At 31.0% G+C, this 17,118-nt stretch overlaps 2 protein-coding genes across 3 annotated transcripts in view; one reads left to right on the plus strand and one right to left on the minus strand.

The window, feature by feature from the left end:
• LOC132713373 (coiled-coil domain-containing protein 180-like) overlaps positions 1 to 17,118 on the plus strand; it is a gene marked incomplete at its 3' end in the record, with an annotated part of 53,532 nt that overhangs the window by 25,215 nt on the left and 11,199 nt on the right. The window contains 8 exon segments of the mRNA XM_060695941.1: positions 11,075 to 11,331; positions 11,716 to 11,797; positions 12,124 to 12,217; positions 12,830 to 13,010; positions 13,418 to 13,564; positions 14,589 to 14,765; positions 15,222 to 15,405; positions 15,755 to 15,893. Of these exon segments, the coding sequence (XP_060551924.1) occupies positions 11,075 to 11,331; positions 11,716 to 11,797; positions 12,124 to 12,217; positions 12,830 to 13,010; positions 13,418 to 13,564; positions 14,589 to 14,765; positions 15,222 to 15,405; positions 15,755 to 15,893 (1,261 nt within the window).
• On the minus strand, positions 2,901 to 9,447 carry LOC132713374 (arrestin domain-containing protein 17-like). Of its 2 annotated transcripts, none has more exons than XM_060695942.1 (4): positions 9,288 to 9,447; positions 5,036 to 5,533; positions 4,393 to 4,523; positions 2,901 to 4,160 (listed from the first exon to the last, which is right to left on the minus strand). In XM_060695942.1, exons 2-4 carry the CDS (start codon positions 5,142 to 5,144, stop codon positions 3,201 to 3,203), a joined length of 1,200 nt encoding a protein of 399 aa, XP_060551925.1. In that variant the 5' UTR covers positions 5,145 to 5,533; positions 9,288 to 9,447; the 3' UTR covers positions 2,901 to 3,200. The 2 variants fall into 2 exon arrangements, with proteins under 2 accessions (XP_060551925.1, XP_060551926.1); XM_060695943.1 differs by having other exon boundaries at positions 9,199 to 9,447.

The raw sequence follows: 17,118 nt of genomic DNA on the forward strand, positions 1-17,118 counted from the left end.
AAAGTATTTTTAAAAGGGCCACCTAATGTCAAAAAAACTATCCCGAATCATATAAAACTAGACTAAGAGATCATAATTTCAAATTGTTTCAAAAACTGACCAATTGTTTCGAATTCCTCCAATATCTGAAAAAATTGTGAGGAACGTGCTTGAAACTCTAGACTGTAGCAAAGCAACTGGCCTTGACCAAATAAGTGCTCGTTTCTTAAAACTAAGCTGCCATGTTATCTCGGAAGCCATTTGGTTAAAATAATTAACCTAAGCTATTGATACAGGTAAAATTCCTACTGCATTTAAAATGGCTAAAGTTAATTCCAATCTACAAAAAAGGGTCTAAATTTTGATAAAAATAACTATAGACCAATCTCTGTTTACTGTTTTATCAAAAATCATTGAAAAGCATGTATCTGATAGTCTCAAACAATTTCTTAAGACAATAACCTTTTTCATCAAAAACAATCTGGGTTTTAGAACAAGTCCTCTTTTGTGAAACTGGTCTAACATCCATAGTAGACAACTGGATTGATCAAATCAATAACAACAATCTTGTTGGAAACCAAATATTTCTTTTGACCCCTAACAAAAGCATTTTGATCTAGTTTAACCATACACTATTCATTGCGAAAAACTTAGTTGTTATAACATTCTCAGATCCATACATTACAGTGGGATCCAATCATACCTAACAGAAAGATCTCAGAAGGTATTCTGTGTCAGGCACCAACATCGGAGTCTTTGGGTGTATCAGCTGGGAGTCCCTCAAGGATCTGTCTTAGGGCCCATTTTATTCTTGATCTATATAAATGATTTTACCTTTACATCTTGAACACTCAGAAATGGATATGTTTGCAGATGATGCTACAATAAGTGCTACAGGACGTTCCACTGAAACTTTAAATGTAAAACTTCAAAAAGACCTACACTCTATTCAAGAATGGTGCACTCCAACAGTGCTATGATACCTAATACAGACAAAACTAAAGCTATGTACATATCAGCCTCAAAAAAAGACCCAACATTTACATTCATGCATCAAAAAGTACACCACTTCAATTAAAAATTTAACAATAAATATAGAGTTCACTGAATCTGAAAAGCTTCTTGGAGTACAAGTTGACAATTGCCTAACGATGGAAACTTCAAGTAGAACAAACAATAAAGAAATGCAATAGTAATCTCTATCTTCTTTTTAAGGTTTTAAAACAATATCTCAATTTACATGCCAGGAAACTTTTCTATAATGCCTATATTTTACCTCATATAGACTATTGCTGTTCAATTTGGGGAAATTGCTCAAAAGAACTTCTTGAGAGAATACTTAAATTTCAAAAAAACGAGCAGCTCGCATTATCCTAGATAAAGCTGCAGATGCACCATCTGAACCTCTTTTCAAAGAATTAAGATGGATGAAATTTAATGACAGGGTTGAGTACAAAAAGGCAATCCTGATATACAAATCATTACATGAAGAAAACTCACCATGCTACATGAAAGAAAAATTTCATTTTATCTCAACTTTACATAACAGAAATCTTAGATCAACAAACAATCTTAATCTACATGTCCCTAAACCTAATCTTGAGTTTTACCGTAAATCACTTTCTTATTCTCGAACTAAAATCTGGAATAATATACCACTCTATGTACGTCAGTCTGAAAGTACTGAAAAATTCAAAAAAGCTTACATAAAGTGGAAGTACTCTGGTTTAAACCAGTACCATAGTATTATGTTTGTATAATTATGTTTACTGCAGTTTTCATTGTTAATGGTTAATATTTATGTTTAGTTTGTCATTGCATTTATAACTAGTTAATACCATGTTTTATAATATTACATTGTCTTTTGTATAATTATTTGATGTAAATATGTTGTAAATATTTAGAGGTACATATGGAAGATCGTTTTGGCGAATATGTAGCCTCGTTAAATAAAGCCTTTATTATTATTATTATTATTATTATTAAACTTTGCACACTAATCTTGTTCACCATCATTACCCCAACCTGTAAACAGGAGGAGGTAACTGTATCAAGCATTCTTTTTACAATCAAGCACTAAGAATAGTCGAGCGTTGCTGTCCTACCGACAGCTCTTGTTTACATAAGAGAGCTTAGCCTGGCTAAAGATTTCCATTTTAATGTATCATCAAGAAATTCAAATTATAAGAGTTTTGCTGTATCATTGTTTATATCATAGCCAAGTGCTGTCAAATGTTTATTCAGTTAATTAACATAATCAATCAATAGATAATTAATACAGTGATTATGAATGACCAGACTTTCTAAATCATATCGGAATAATTATGATACAGTTGTGAAATTTGAATGAAGTACCGTAATCTCCCATAAGTGTGCCCTGTTAATAAGAAAGGCATTGTTTTGTAGATGGTTTATTCATCTTATCTAAAGCATGCATTTTGATCACAATTGTACAATTTATCATGGCTGCCTGATAAGCTTAGGAAATGTACCCTTTGTTTCATGGACCTTGTGTTTGCAAGTTTGAATCCCGTCCATGGTAATGTTTCTGGATATGAAATACAGATTTACAGATAATGATTCCTTTCTTTCTGGCCTAGGACATTTTGATTGAAACAACACAGTGACTAATTCTATTTTTCCTACTCAACTGTTTCTTATGTTTTATGTGGAGAAGTTATTTTTTACTTGTGAATGCACACATAATGGGAAGTAGTGGAACAAATTCATGGGGTAGTAACTGTCCTCTAAGGTAGCTTATGGTAGCTGACCACATGTAAATGATTTAAATTTAATTAAAAGTGCTGCTGAACAAAATTTAACAATAAAATAATTCTGGTTATCATATTTTATATTTATCTTTTGGTGAATAAATCTATGATAATTTTAAAGTGTATATAAAACAATCTAAATCAATCATATATCATGTATGTTCTTTATTAGAGGGTATACGGTAAACAAATAATCTTATAAGTACAGTTTAAAATATTTTTTGGAAAAGGAAAGCAGTTGTAAATGCTGAGTCATTATTATAAATTATCATATGAATATCATAAATCTGTTTATTTATGTAATATTTTGCAAGCAGTTTTTACAGTATCACTGGCTAAACCTTGAAAATTTCACCTTTCTTTTTGTCAAAGCACCTTTAAATATAATTGTTTGTTTTATATTTATGATGAGTTATCAATCTGATTTACACACTAACTTATATCAAAACATTATAACCTAGTATCTTCTTTGCTCCCAGGATAGTCTGGAGCAATTTCATCATAACTGTCCTCATTGTGGGCATTTCCTACATGCGGTCTATCACCGTTACTTAATTTTTCACTTTCATTTCGGAATAACGGATTCATCACTTGTTCTCGATCACGGAATTCTGGCGATGCAATAGTCCATGCACTCATTTCTCGTTGCTCTTCCATTTGCTGCTTCGCTAAGTCTCTTGGGCCCATAGTCCAGTGTATATTAACATCATCTTTTCTTTCTGGACCAGGCAGTTCCAAACCTCTTGGATTAGCACCTACAGTTATTGGAATTTCCGTTTTCAATTCTTTCCCGCTGGATAATTCGATTCTAAATTGAAATTTATATGAAAGGTCAATTATATCACAGCCTTCAAGAAATGATTCAGGAACATATGCTGGTATACCTATTCTCACATTTTGCCAGCGTCTCCCGTCTCCATCAATAAGCTCATAGTCATCTCTTCGCTTATTCACTATTTGCTTGTAAGCAATGATGTTTTTCTGAGCGCGATATGTGCTTTCCATCAATAGTCCTGCCTGTATAGCTGTGATTCGTAATGGACTATGGTTTTGTACTTCAGCTTGTAAACAAATATCTTCACCAGGAACAAATCCTGTCCTGTTTAAATGAATATCTGCATTCACTTTACCCCATGAACACATTGAAAAATAAGTTTTTGCTAGTTTTGTTTTTAAAGGCTCTGATAATTCATCTGGTAATAAGTATTTACGCATAACAAGAAAAGGTTCGGTAGCTATGGTGGTGTCACCTTGCCGCTCACCTTGGACGATAGCTTTAAGAATGTATGTTACGCTGCCAAATTTCCCAATGAAAGACGACGGTACATTGTCTGGTAGTCTGTATTCAAATGGAAACTGATGGAATCCCTTTTCCAAATATCTGGCTAAACCTTCTGCATCAAATATTGCCTACAAAATTCAATACAATGCTTTATAATGTATTCATTTAGGAAAAAAAATGTTTACCATTGATCTTTACAATTGAAGATGTAAATTGTTCCCTCCAAAAACATTACATGAAATTTCAATACTCACAAATTCAAACATTTCATACATGTACTTTGATTGGATGATTTAAAAAATTGAAAATGATCTTTGTTATCTATAATATGATTGGCTGGTAACAATCAGACTGTATTACCTGTGAGGCATCAATGTAGATTTCTTTAGATTCCAATGCTCCTACATATTCCTCTTCCCAGGCACATATACCCTCACCTGTTATTGTCAGGTACACAGACTCTACTAGTGTACTCCTGTGTAAATGGATGACTGAAATAATAAACACAACTTCTTTTTACTTTATTGTTTTCATTGGAGTCATCCCAGAGTTTTCATAAGAATCATCCTGGATAGCATATAATTATGTCATCTGATCAAGCTAAAGTATTGATAAATAATGGCAGATTAATGTAAAAATTTTGATGATGAAATCTCTAAAACTTCTAATAGTCTGAGTGTTTTGAATTCAAAGCAAAACAAGTCCTGTACAAAAATTCAGGAAGTTCAGTTACAAATTACATATTAAATATTAATTTTTTAATACTTAGTAATTTATAAGCTAAAAAAAATATTGTTTCTATATAATGAAGTCATTTTGCCTGTGTTATTTTTAAATTTTTACCACCCTATATATTAATGTTTTTGGGTTAATTGAATTTATAATGTTTAAGTGCAAAACATTTACCAATTTTTCCATGAATAATTAATTATTGTAAGTGTAAAACATTTTCCAATTATTCCATGAATATTATAAGTAATTATTGTAAGTGTTTAACATTTACCAATTTTTCCTCGAATGATCTCGCCTGGTTGGTACTGATATTGTTCATCAATGTCGTGTTCAAGGTTAATGGTAACACTCTCAAATGGAGACTGCTTTGCTACGGCCATATTGTATATATCACTTGTACTTAATCCTTAACACCATGTGTTGAAACTGTATTACAGTAGGTGTTTAAACTATCTCACAACATGTGTTTAAACTATCTCACAACACAAGTTTTAACTGTAAAATAACATCTGTTTTAACTGTTACACAACCTGTGTTTAACTGTATGTGTGTTTAAAACTGTATGTGTGTTTAAAATGTCCCACAACAAGTGTTTAAATTACATGGCAACACGTGTTTAAACTATCTCATCAGTGTTTTACTGTTTATACTGTCTCATAGCACAATCATGTCCAAAGTAGCTCCATATAATTGCTTTAGGATGTTTGATCAGCACATGTATTATTTGACAGTCTTTTCCGTTCCCTGCATCAGCTGTTTCTAGAAAATCCTGAAATATTAATTTACCATACTTTGATTGTTATTTATGTAAAAATATTTTTCAAAAAAAAAAAAATTAAATTAAATATGATGTAGATCTAAAAAAAAAAAAAAAAAAAGAGAGAAAACTATGGAGTAGCATTTCAATTTGGTGAATTATACTCTTTTTTTCAAAATATATATATAGAAGATGAATCTATTTTAAGAATGTCTAGGTAAAAAAAATATTCAAATAGTTATATGTGTATATAATTAAAGGTTGTCATTTTCTTACTGATTGTATAGATAACATACCAAACTGATCAAGTCATTTACTTGAGGAAAGTGTTAAAGTAGTATCAAGATTATCAATGTAGCACTATCATAATACAATAGGTAAAATGTCAGTGAAACGATGTACCCCAAATTATTGTAATGACTTGCTATAACAACACCCTAAGGGATGAATGCACGGGTACTTATTTTCTTAATGTTAATTTAAGATCAGGTGAATGGTTACAAATTTTCTGTTAATAATGGTGTTCATAACTTCCTAGCCAACATATTTGTTCATGAATAAGTAATTCCTTGAAGATGTTAATGATCTCTTATCTGTAAAAGGAAGAATCAATACTCAAGTTTTTTTTGTACCAGATTTGTTTCATTTTTTTCTCCCAGGTTTTGTTAGTTTTAAATCATTATTGTCATAAATTTGATGTAAATTTATTGTTATGCTTTACACAAGATGAAGATTATAAATGAACATAATTATATATACAAAGCTTTGTCTGATTTTGCCCAAATTTATCTATAAATTTGTCACATTCTATGTTTGTGTAATGTTTAATTAAACCTGAGAACCTGGCAAAAGTAATGTGGGAGCAAATAAATTTATTTAATATTTGGGTCTTTTCATGCAATGTTTGTCTAGGGTGTCAGTCTTAAAGGACGTGCTGTTTTACGTAAAAGTTTAACAATATTATGTTTAATATGAAATATCTTTATTCTGACAGTGTTAGATAAATAATGGGGGAAAAAGATGTATAAATTTTGTAACCACAGGGCGTGTCAAAACAATTATGTAAATTCAGTTTGTAGTATTAACATAACAGATTATAAGGATGATAAATTTACCATTTATTATAAAATATCAGTTAAATAAGACATCAAATAGTTTTGCTTAATTAATCTTATCCTTTTATATAGATATAAGACAATATTTGGGAAGGGGTGGGGGTTTGACAGACCTGCCTGAGTGTCAACTATTGCCAAAAATCATTTGAGACTTTTAAGTTTTAATATTTGGAAAAAATTGATTTTTTTTCTTTCACTTTTTGGCAATTTAGTTTACAAAATATTAATTTTTCCCAATCACATTCCATATTGAAATTGATTTTGAATTGAGTTTCCACAGTGATTGAACAGTTAAACTGTATAATATGTAAATTCACAATTGTATGACTAGATTAGGATAATTGTGGTTAGATATAACGTCTAAATCAATTCTGTAAAAACATCACATAAACGTCACATGACAGCTTAACGACAAGGAAGTGCTTCTCATATCACAAAAAATTGAAAATATTAACACACACTTTCTCAAAAACACCGATCTCAAATTTTATCGCCTAGGTATTATATACTATAAAAAGCCATGTGTGTAAAATATTTAGATATAAGTATACGTGGCCATAGTGTAATGATTTATATATTTAACGCATGAAAGAATTCAAACTTGGGTAACACCTATGTACCCGTTTTTATAAAGTCACGATTTAAAGAACTCTACGGCAGGTCAAACAAAGTTGATATTTGAATAAAGTCTCAGTATGTATTTTGTAAACACATCACTTCAATAGTTTAGTTATATACAAGATAAAGACAGAGTGTACCCTGTATTTTTTTCACATATTGCAAAAAATGACTGGCTAGACCTTACTTTTATAATATTTAAATTCCCCCTCCCCCCACACCTTAAAGTATTTTCTTTCAGATAGCACTTTGTGTACATAGAAATGCCATTAACCAAAATCCAGACTAGGGTTTGAGCCGTTAACAACATTTCTGACCTTTGAAATAGACAGTCAAGTTGGCAAGTTGCTGCATAATAGTGGAAATTTAAGCATACATCTTAATGTCTGCTGTCATTGTAGTGCTTCAAAGAGACATGGGCAATTCTTGCAGCAAAGTCTGTTAACTGTATCTGATGTATGCATGTAGCTCTTTCTTCAGACAGAATGAACATATAATTATATGTACAAATTTTCCAGCTTGTCAAAATAAATGTAGATATTATGTTATTGATTTGTATACTGTTATCATATCAGTATTATATTGATTGTTATTTATAATATAAACAAATCACTTGTCATCCATTATTTCTATTTGACCACCATAAATGTCTTTATATAGGAATAGAATGGGAGATGTTAACCTGGTGTGGCCACTCTATAATATGACTGCTCAATACAATAATTGATTAATAGCTTTTTCTGTCATAATGTTTTGTTTTTTTTTCTTCTGTATAACTGACCTCATTTTATTTGTTAATAAAAACAACAAACAATAATGGGTTCAAAGGTTTTAGAATTGTCTTAAAAGTAAAATTTTGGCTTAAAAGTTTCATTGCTTGGCTTAAAAGTCACAATTCTAATTGGTTTATCAAAAGTTTTAGACTTGACATAAAAGTGAGCAATCTGATTGGCTTAAATATTTGAGATTTTAACTTAAAAGGCTGCAATCTGATTGGTTCTAAAGTTTCAGACTTCTCTTTAAGACTAAACTCTGATTCGCCATTTCAGAATAATGCAATTGTTTTTTTGTAGCCAAAGGAAAGATTTGATGATGAAATATTTCATCTGCAATAATCAGAGCATCTGGTTATTTTTTGACATACTTATTAAATTATAAATTTAAGATGGTAAATTAATTTGTAGCATTTGATTTAAGGTAAATCTGGTGATAATTTTTTTCAAATTGTAAAATTTCAGTGGAAAGTAGATATAACTTTTTTTTCCAATCATAAAATCTCATTCCAAACAAAATATACATGTATAAATATATGAACGTAAGAAGATAATCTTATCTATTTTAACTGTCTATATTGTGTTGAAAAACAAGCTTATGTCAGTTAAAAGGAAGTATAGGTATTGATTTGTCTAAATCGATTGTCACATAAACATTGTATTCAGGTATTGAAATGACATACCAAAGTCCAAATAATTGTATGTATTTAGACAACGCAATTAAAGTTTAGTGTTTCATAATAGATAGCTTACTGCCCTGAAATGCCAAATTAGGAATGTACAATCACTGTATTTTGACTACATTGTAGTTATATTCTGAATTTTTTCAGGTAAATTAAAAAGAATCAAAATCAAAGTGCTTGTGCAATGCACTGGTAAAGTTTTTCACAAATTTTCCAAATGTACAAACAATTTTAATATACAAATGTATGAAAAGTAATTCAAATAAGAATTGCTGATATCTTTTTGTTCTAAATGATACCGAGTCTCGAACAATCAATAAAGGTTCTGACTGTGGGGATATATTAAGAAGTAAAATTTTATCCACACCTTTCACTAAAAATTTTTAAGATCCTGTTCTATTTACCGGGTATATAGACTGGATTTGCTTTAAATAACTCCCGTTACAATATTAGTCCATACCCTAGTTGCCTCGGCAAAATTCCTATACCTATAATTAATCCAAAGAAATAAATATCTTCATTTCCCAATCAAATAAGACTAGAATAAATTTTTAATCTCCACTTTTACAACACTTACATGAAATAATTCCAATAGTTTAGTCTGGTAAATCAATATTCGAACTTTTTCTACCAGTATGTACGATTCAAAAACAAGTACACTGTTATACTACAACACAGCAGGATTTTCCTATTGATAAAACCTGTTTTAAGTGATCGCCCAAGCATACTGTCGTCAGGATAATCAAAACTACCTGTTTAAGGCCAAATATAAATACCTTATATGGTTTATGATAAAATCTTACAACAGGTTACAAGTTTAAAACTGCTAACTGTGGAGCGTTTCAATAACTTTATTATTATTATTGCATATTATTGCATATAGAATAAAGATATTTTGTTGTTGGTTTTTCGTTGGTGCAAATTTCTTTATCATTATGAAGTCATTTTCTTTAAGCTTAGAAATTATATACACTGTTAGAATTTGGGAAAAAAAACAACAGAGAAATTTTGAGTCACCTATAGAAACAACAGAACAATGAGCAATAATTCTTTCAAAACCTTTGTATTATAATTTTCTATTAAACGTTAATGTACATGACATCTAATTTTTTGGGATTCCATTATGAATGATAAAACTTTTTTAAAGAACAATATTTTATGTCTTCAAAACAGCTAGCTGTAAGGACTGAAAGTAGGTTTTCAGCATAGATTGTTTGATTTTATAAACAAACATGGTTTTAATGAAATTAAAAGATAGGAAAAAAAAACTTCTGATTTTTCATTCTAGTAGACTTACACATTATGAGGAGAAGCAACTATGTTATTTATATTTTCAATATCCTGATGAATTATTCTGACAATGGTAAAATGATGAAAATTTCTTTGGCCTTAAATGGATTCTTTCACATATGACAGGTCTATTCATGCAATCATGCATGTCGGTTATGAAACTTAAGAAGATGAAGGCCAAACTTATTTAATATTGTGTTATTGAGAGATTATTATTTTAAATCTGCAGTAAGACTACCGGTAATATTGTTAATTATACAAGAAATTTCAGTATTTAAGGCGCATTGAAAGACCTGCATACAATTAGTATGTTGTTTATTTGTTGTTGTTGTTTTTTTAACAGCAGCTATTATTTTTAGGGGTATCCATATTTCAATCACAGGAATTAATTTTTTTTTTCCCAAAAAGAAATTTGATGTTATTTGATATAAAAAACAACAAACAAAAAACACACAAATAAAGTTGGATTGTTATCAAGAAAAAGTATTTTTATCAGGGTTTTACAATATTTGTACAGTCTTATAACAGTATGTAAAAGAGTAGTTAATAAATCAGAGTTTGATCAGATTAAATCTATCGATTGCTCTGACAGTACACATTTGATTGATACTTGTACAACATTCCTGATGAGAATCATGTAATATTTGAATATGTAATGAAACTTAGGAAAAGTTTAATGGGTAAACTTCTTATGTCTTATAAGTTTTTTTATGTGAAATTTGCTTCCTGTTACATTACTGTTATTGTATCACAAACTTGTCATTCTTTAAATATGAAACTTTCTGTTGTTTAGTTAAAAGATTTTTATGAATTCTGAAATTAAAATAATAAAATTGAGTGGCCAACAATCAGACGGGAAAATTTTAAGAATTGGTTTGTTAACACAGACTTGTACCTGTATTCAAATGTGACACATATGATGGGAATCATTTGGATTGAGGGTAACTGTTTAAAATGGTAATTTACATGGTCCTGCAGGGTTTCCACGAAACAGTTAAAGTCTGCTTCTGGTCTGCACTGTTCACTACTCATTCAATACATCGTAACTATTTTATTGTTTACTTTAAATTTCAGGCGACTGACGTTCCATCAGCTATCAGTGAGGTGTTACAGACCAGTAAAGGTACGACATTCTATGTGCTGACTGTAGCCGGAGAACATGGTATACCTCCGGAAAAATCTCCAGCTAAACAGACAGAAAAGCCAGATGATGAGGGAACCAGCGCCTTCCTGACAGAGGTCTCAAATGTATCTGGTGAGCCGGACAACAGACCAGAATACATCAAAAATATTGATCTTCCAGAGTCTATCCTTATTGATGTTAGAAAGATGTAAGTCTTTTTACTTTGGATTTTTTTTCTGCTCATTTTGTATTATAAATACTGGAATATATTTATCAAAATAGATAGTTCATTTTGTATTACTAAAAACTGGAATATTTTTATCGAAAAATATAGTTAGCAGTGCTGTATAAATTAATGTGGGTTCAAATCCTGCTCATAATTTTGAGGAAGCTATCCAGCTAGCCTATGGAATGTTAGTGGTTCTACTCATACCTGAAAAAGGTGGAAAGGTCACCATATGACATAAACAATGTTGATATGTCTTTTACCCAACCCCCCTACAGCCCCCAACAAAAAAACAAAACAAAAATAAATGAATAAAAAAAAGATAAAAAATAAAAATATAAAACATTTAAAACATTTATCTTTCAGAATACGTATGAATTTCCTGAATCACCTGGAGGACTGGACAGAACAAGCATCTGAAAGAGCTAGCAGTGTTGTTGTTGCCAAGGTAGACTATATCAGAGATTTAAAGATTTACAATAAAAAACTAATTTTAGCTACTGAAGCAGTATAAAATAATTTGGACCTTTTGTCCGTGATTTAAAATCTGTATCACTCTTTAATTATTATCATGCTGAATTATTATCATGGTAAACATGTGTATATCATTTGTTATTAATAAGTGAACATCAATGAAAAGAAAGATCTGTTTTGTCTTTATGACTTTAGAGTCTAATTTATAATTATACATAAATATTATTATTATTTAGTGCATAATATATAGAAATGTGTGGAATTTCTCACGTCTCAGTTTATTATCTATATATTCACCAGTGTGAGGAGTTAAACAGTGAACTTGACCTGCGACTTCATCTACATAAACCACGATCCCGTAGAGCGGAATATGACGTTCACAACGTGAGAGCAGGTAACAGATTATAACATCTAGCATAACATTATGTTAGGACGTAAACAGGATATAATGTTTTTACTATTATTTATAGCTGTAATTTCTATACTTAAATTCAAAACTTCTTCCCTGGTTATGTATCAAATTTAATTGATGGTAATCTTCCAACATCATTTTAGCCTTCTTGATGTCTATAGTTCTATAAAGCTATCTTAATTAGTCTTTGAAAGTAAGATTGAAAAGAGGAATTAACAATATAACAATTAGGCTAAATACAGTATGTTGCATAGCTTGAGATAATTGTTTGAGCTTAAATGGCCTGCAATTGTTCTTCCAGTAAGCTAGGGAAAAAATTTGCAAGAGTAAATTTCCACCTAAATATTATTTTATGGGGTAAGTTGAGATATCATTAAATTGGATAAATATTGTTTTCGTGCAGATTACCTGTCTCTGTGTAGGCATGGTAACATGGAAATATGTCATTGACCTCAAAAAATGACCTTGGCACTCAAGGTCAAAAGTTCTATGTGAAGGGTAAAGGAGCATTAATTTTGTATGTGTGTGGGTTTTTTTTTTTATTTAAGTTTTGGCATAAAGATTTTGGTTCAATATGAAACATTTATTTTGCAGCTGAACTGGTGATGCATTCTGAGAGAGTCACTCGTCACTGTAAGGGTATACAACAGGCCTTGACTGAAGTGCGTAACAGGTTCACTAACATGACCAATGAACACAATAATCTTGCAGCCAAATTTAGACAGGACATAGAGGCACTGGAAGTGGTCTTTATTAATGCAACAAAAGCTGCAAAGTATGTTCCTTATGATACTGCATGTATCACTATCAATCTTTTTCTTTTTTTTGAATTTTCAAGAAGAAAGTCTTAAGTCACTGATAGATTTCTAAAGAAATTTATTTAAAAAGAAACTTAAGGATTTAGCAGTTGATTCTATTATGAACAAACTTAGCTAAAGAAAAGCCCTGATTGCATTGAATAGGTGGAACTTTTTTTCTTTTTTTTTTTTTTTTTGAAAGAATGTATAAACTTGTAGTGACTATAGTGAACCCTAGGTTTTGCATATTTTGTTATGTCCAATAAGTTTTTGTTTTTTTCACAATGGTTTATGTCAAACAGTAACATGAATGGTTTTTTATAATTGTTAAAAAGCAACAGAATTATGAATATGTATACCCATAAAAATACTTTATATTTCACAGGCTTTACAGTTTGAAAAATCAGTTGAATGTAGAGTTGGACAAGTTTATGTCTGTGATCCGAGCCTCACTGAGACAGTTCAGACAACATTTAGATGAGACACTACAGATGCTGAGAGAATCTAATGCTAGATTTATTAAATCCTTCAAGTAAGTTTTACAGTTAGAGAATCTAATGCTAGATATATTAAATCCTTCAAGTAAGTTTCACAATTAGAGAATCTAATGCTAGATTTATTAAATCCTTCAAGTAAGTTTCACAATTAGAGAATCCAATGCTAGATTTATTAAATCCTTCAAGTAAGTTTCACAATTAGAGAATCTAATGCTAGATTTATTAAATCCTTCAAGTAAGTTTCACAATTAGAGAATCCAATGCTAGATTTATTAAATCCTTCAAGTAAGTTTCACAATTAGAGAATCCAATGCTAGATTTATCAAATCCTTCAAGTAAGTTTCACAATTAGAGAATCCAATGCTAGATTTATCAAATCCTTCAAGTAAGTTTCACAATTAGAGAATCTAATGCTAGATTTATTAAATCCTTCAAGTAAGTTTCACAATTAGAGAATCTAATGCTAGATTTATTAAATCCTTCAAGTAAGTTTCACAATTAGAGAATCTAATGCTAGATTTATTAAATCCTTCAAATAAGTTTCACAATTAGAGAATCCAATGCTAGATTTATCAAATCCTTCAAATAAGTTTCACAATTAGAGAATCCAATGCTAGATTTATTAAATCCTTCAAGTAAGTTTCACAATTAGAGAATCTAATGCTAAATTTATCAAATCCTTCAAGTAAGTTTCAGATTTAGAGAATATAATTGTAATCTCAGTTACAGCTTTAAATTAATATCAAAGCTTATTCCTAGACAGTGTAACTGCTTTAGTTAAAAACCCATTTGTATTGATAAAATTGAATTAAAATCTGTGTTGCTAATTAAGGAATGTTTAGTTTATATGGATTTGCATTATGCATTATGCCTATACAGTGTATAATATGTAAATAAAATCTTTAGAAATTGAATATTTGTAAGGTTTAATAAATTTCTTAAAGATGTTATTTCTGTTACATGTCTGAAGTAAAATGAAAGGACATGCGGCAAATTACAGAAGTTTATTAATAATATAGTCTGTAGAATGTAATTGCATTATTATGTTTCATTTATTAGAGTCTTCAGTGATGGAGGTAATTTTTGTCCAGAGGAGATTGAAGAGTATCGTAAGAGACTGGATAAAATGGCGGGAAATATTGACAAGTCTGAGGGTGCTGTAATGTCTGATCTAGAGGACATGGAATCTAAGAGATTGGAACAAGCTACTAAAGTTGCTATGGAGTTTGAAGACAGGTTTGTGTTCATGTTTTATGTAACACACATTTGTAGAGGAATTTTTAGACTTTCAACCTATATTATCATTGAAAACAGGTTTAATAATCCCCTATCCTGCTGAATTTGTACAATGGCATTGCCCTGCATTAATTTTCGTAAATTTCATTTGTAATTTTAGGGTTTTCTGAATAAAATCTTTAAATTGAGTAGTCTACAGTAAAATAGACTCAATCAAATAACATGCAATGAGTCTTTCTTAGCTACATACTGATTGATAGTTGACTTGATGGGATAAAAAATATCATCTTTCATTGTTTTAAACATCAGAAGACAATAAAAAAGAAATTACCAAAATAACTTATGACAATGTAAGATCAAATGGCATAATTCTGGTCTATGTGTCACATATTGATGTGCCTATAGTGTAACGCTAACATAATAAAAAATCACCATTTAAATAAATCTAACTTTCAGATTCAAGAGTCATATGTTTGACTTGATATTCATGGAGAAGATTGCCCGCTGGTTGACCAACACCCAAGTGAAGATCAAAGCTGAGGTTGCCAATAGTAACAGTCAGGCTCAAAAGCTTTCACAGCATCTGAATGACATAGAGCGAAGAATAGACGCTTGTGAACGGCCAAATCTTGATAAAGAGGTATGAAATGAACTCTATTTTTGTGTGGGATTTGATTTCAGGTTTGTCGCTCATCCACTTCCTGTTTACAGACTTACTTAAATTTTCAATATTAATGGTCAAAGGTAGTAAATTTTCTTCACATTTTTCTCAGGAACTACTTATTATAACCTCTCGATATTAGGTATACAGCATTAACTTATGTTCCCATACCATGGAATTCAATTTCAAGTCTGTCACTCATCTACATCCTGTTTACCGACTAAGTTAAATTTTCCACATTAATGGTCAACATGACAGCCTCATGATATTTGGATATATATGCAACCCAGCGATTTCTGTCTTTGACCCATTTTCTTTTATTTTACAGCAAATTACTGCTGAACAGCTGAATGCAAGTTTGAAGGGTATTTTCGAATCATTTCAAACTAGAAGTGAATACTTAAACTGCCTGAAAGATCCATCAATGAGGCCACCTTCAGGAGCTATGCAAGGTGCACCAGCTGTAGGTAAGGGACACATTTCCCTGTTTGTCCATCTCTGAGAAGGCACATGGTCATTTTTAGCTCACCTGTCACAAAGTGACAGGGTGAGCTTTTGTGATCGCTTTTCGTCCGGCGTCCGTCCGGCGTCCGTCCGTCCGTCGTCCGTCCGTCCGTAAACTTTTACTTTAAATGACATCTCCTCATAAACCACTAAGCCAATTTCATCCAAACTTCACAGGAATGTTCCTTTGGTGGTCACCTTTAAAAATTGTTCAAAGAATTTAATTCCATGCAGAACTCTGGTTGCCATGGCAACCGAAAGAAAAAACTTTAAATATCTTCTTTTAAAAAACCATAAGAGCTAGAGCTTAGATATTTGGCATGAAACATCTTCTAGTGAGTGTCTACCAAGTTTGTTCAAATAAAAGCCCTGGGGTCAAAATTGGCCCCGCCCCAGGGGGTCATTGATTTTCCCTATATGCATATAGTAAAAAACTTAAAAAAATCTTCTTTTAAAGAACCCAAAGAGCTAGAGCTAAGATATTTAGCATGAAACATGTTCTAATGGGTGTCTACCAAGTTTGTTCAAATAAAAGCCCTGGGGTCAAAATTGGCCCCGCCCCAGGGGGTCATTGATTTTCCCTATATGCATATAGTAAAAAATTAAAAATTCTTCTTTTAAAGAACTCAAAGAGCTATGGCTAAGATATTTAGCATCAATCATGTTCTAATAGGTGTCTACCAAGTTTGTTCAAATAAAAGCCCTGGGGTCAAAATTGGCCCCGCCCCCAGGGGGTCATTGATTTTCCCTATATGCATATATTAAAAACTTTAAAATCTTCTTTTAAAGAACCCAAAGAGTTAGAGCTAAGATATTTAGCATGAAACATGTTCTAATAAGTGTCTACAAAGTTTGTTCAAATAAAAGCCCTGGGGTCAAAATTGGCCCCGCCCCAGGGGGTCATTGATTTTCCCTATATGCATATAGTAAAAACTTAAAAATTCTTCTTTTAAAGAACCCAAAGAGCTAGAGCTAAGATATTTAGCATGAAACATGTTCTAATGGGTGTCTACCAAGTTTGTTCAAATAAAAGCCCTGGGGTCAAAATTGGCCCCGCCCCAGGGGTGTCATTGTTTTTAACTATATGTTTATAGTAAAAACTTTAAAAAAATCTTCTTTTAAAAAGCCCAATGAGCTAGAGCTTAGATGTTTAGCATGAAAAATCTTCTTATGGGTGTCAACCAAGTT

This window comes from Ruditapes philippinarum, unplaced genomic scaffold, assembly GCF_026571515.1.
Source record: "Ruditapes philippinarum isolate M1 unplaced genomic scaffold, ASM2657151v2 ctg1140_1_1_1_1, whole genome shotgun sequence".
In the NCBI taxonomy this organism is placed as follows: domain Eukaryota; kingdom Metazoa; phylum Mollusca; class Bivalvia; order Venerida; family Veneridae; genus Ruditapes; species Ruditapes philippinarum.

Excerpts from the sequence above, each read along its gene's own strand:
- LOC132713374 (XM_060695942.1), bottom strand. The coding sequence starts at position 5,144 with ATGGCCGTAGCAAAGCAGTCTCCATTTGAGAGTGTTACCATTAACCTT. Across the intron at positions 4,524-5,035 it reads GATCATTCGAGGAAAAATTG|TCATCCATTTACACAGGAGT; the intron begins GTAAATGTTAAA and ends TTATTATTTCAG. Across the intron at positions 4,161-4,392 it reads TCTACATTGATGCCTCACAG|GCAATATTTGATGCAGAAGG; the intron begins GTAATACAGTCT and ends TGAATTTTGTAG.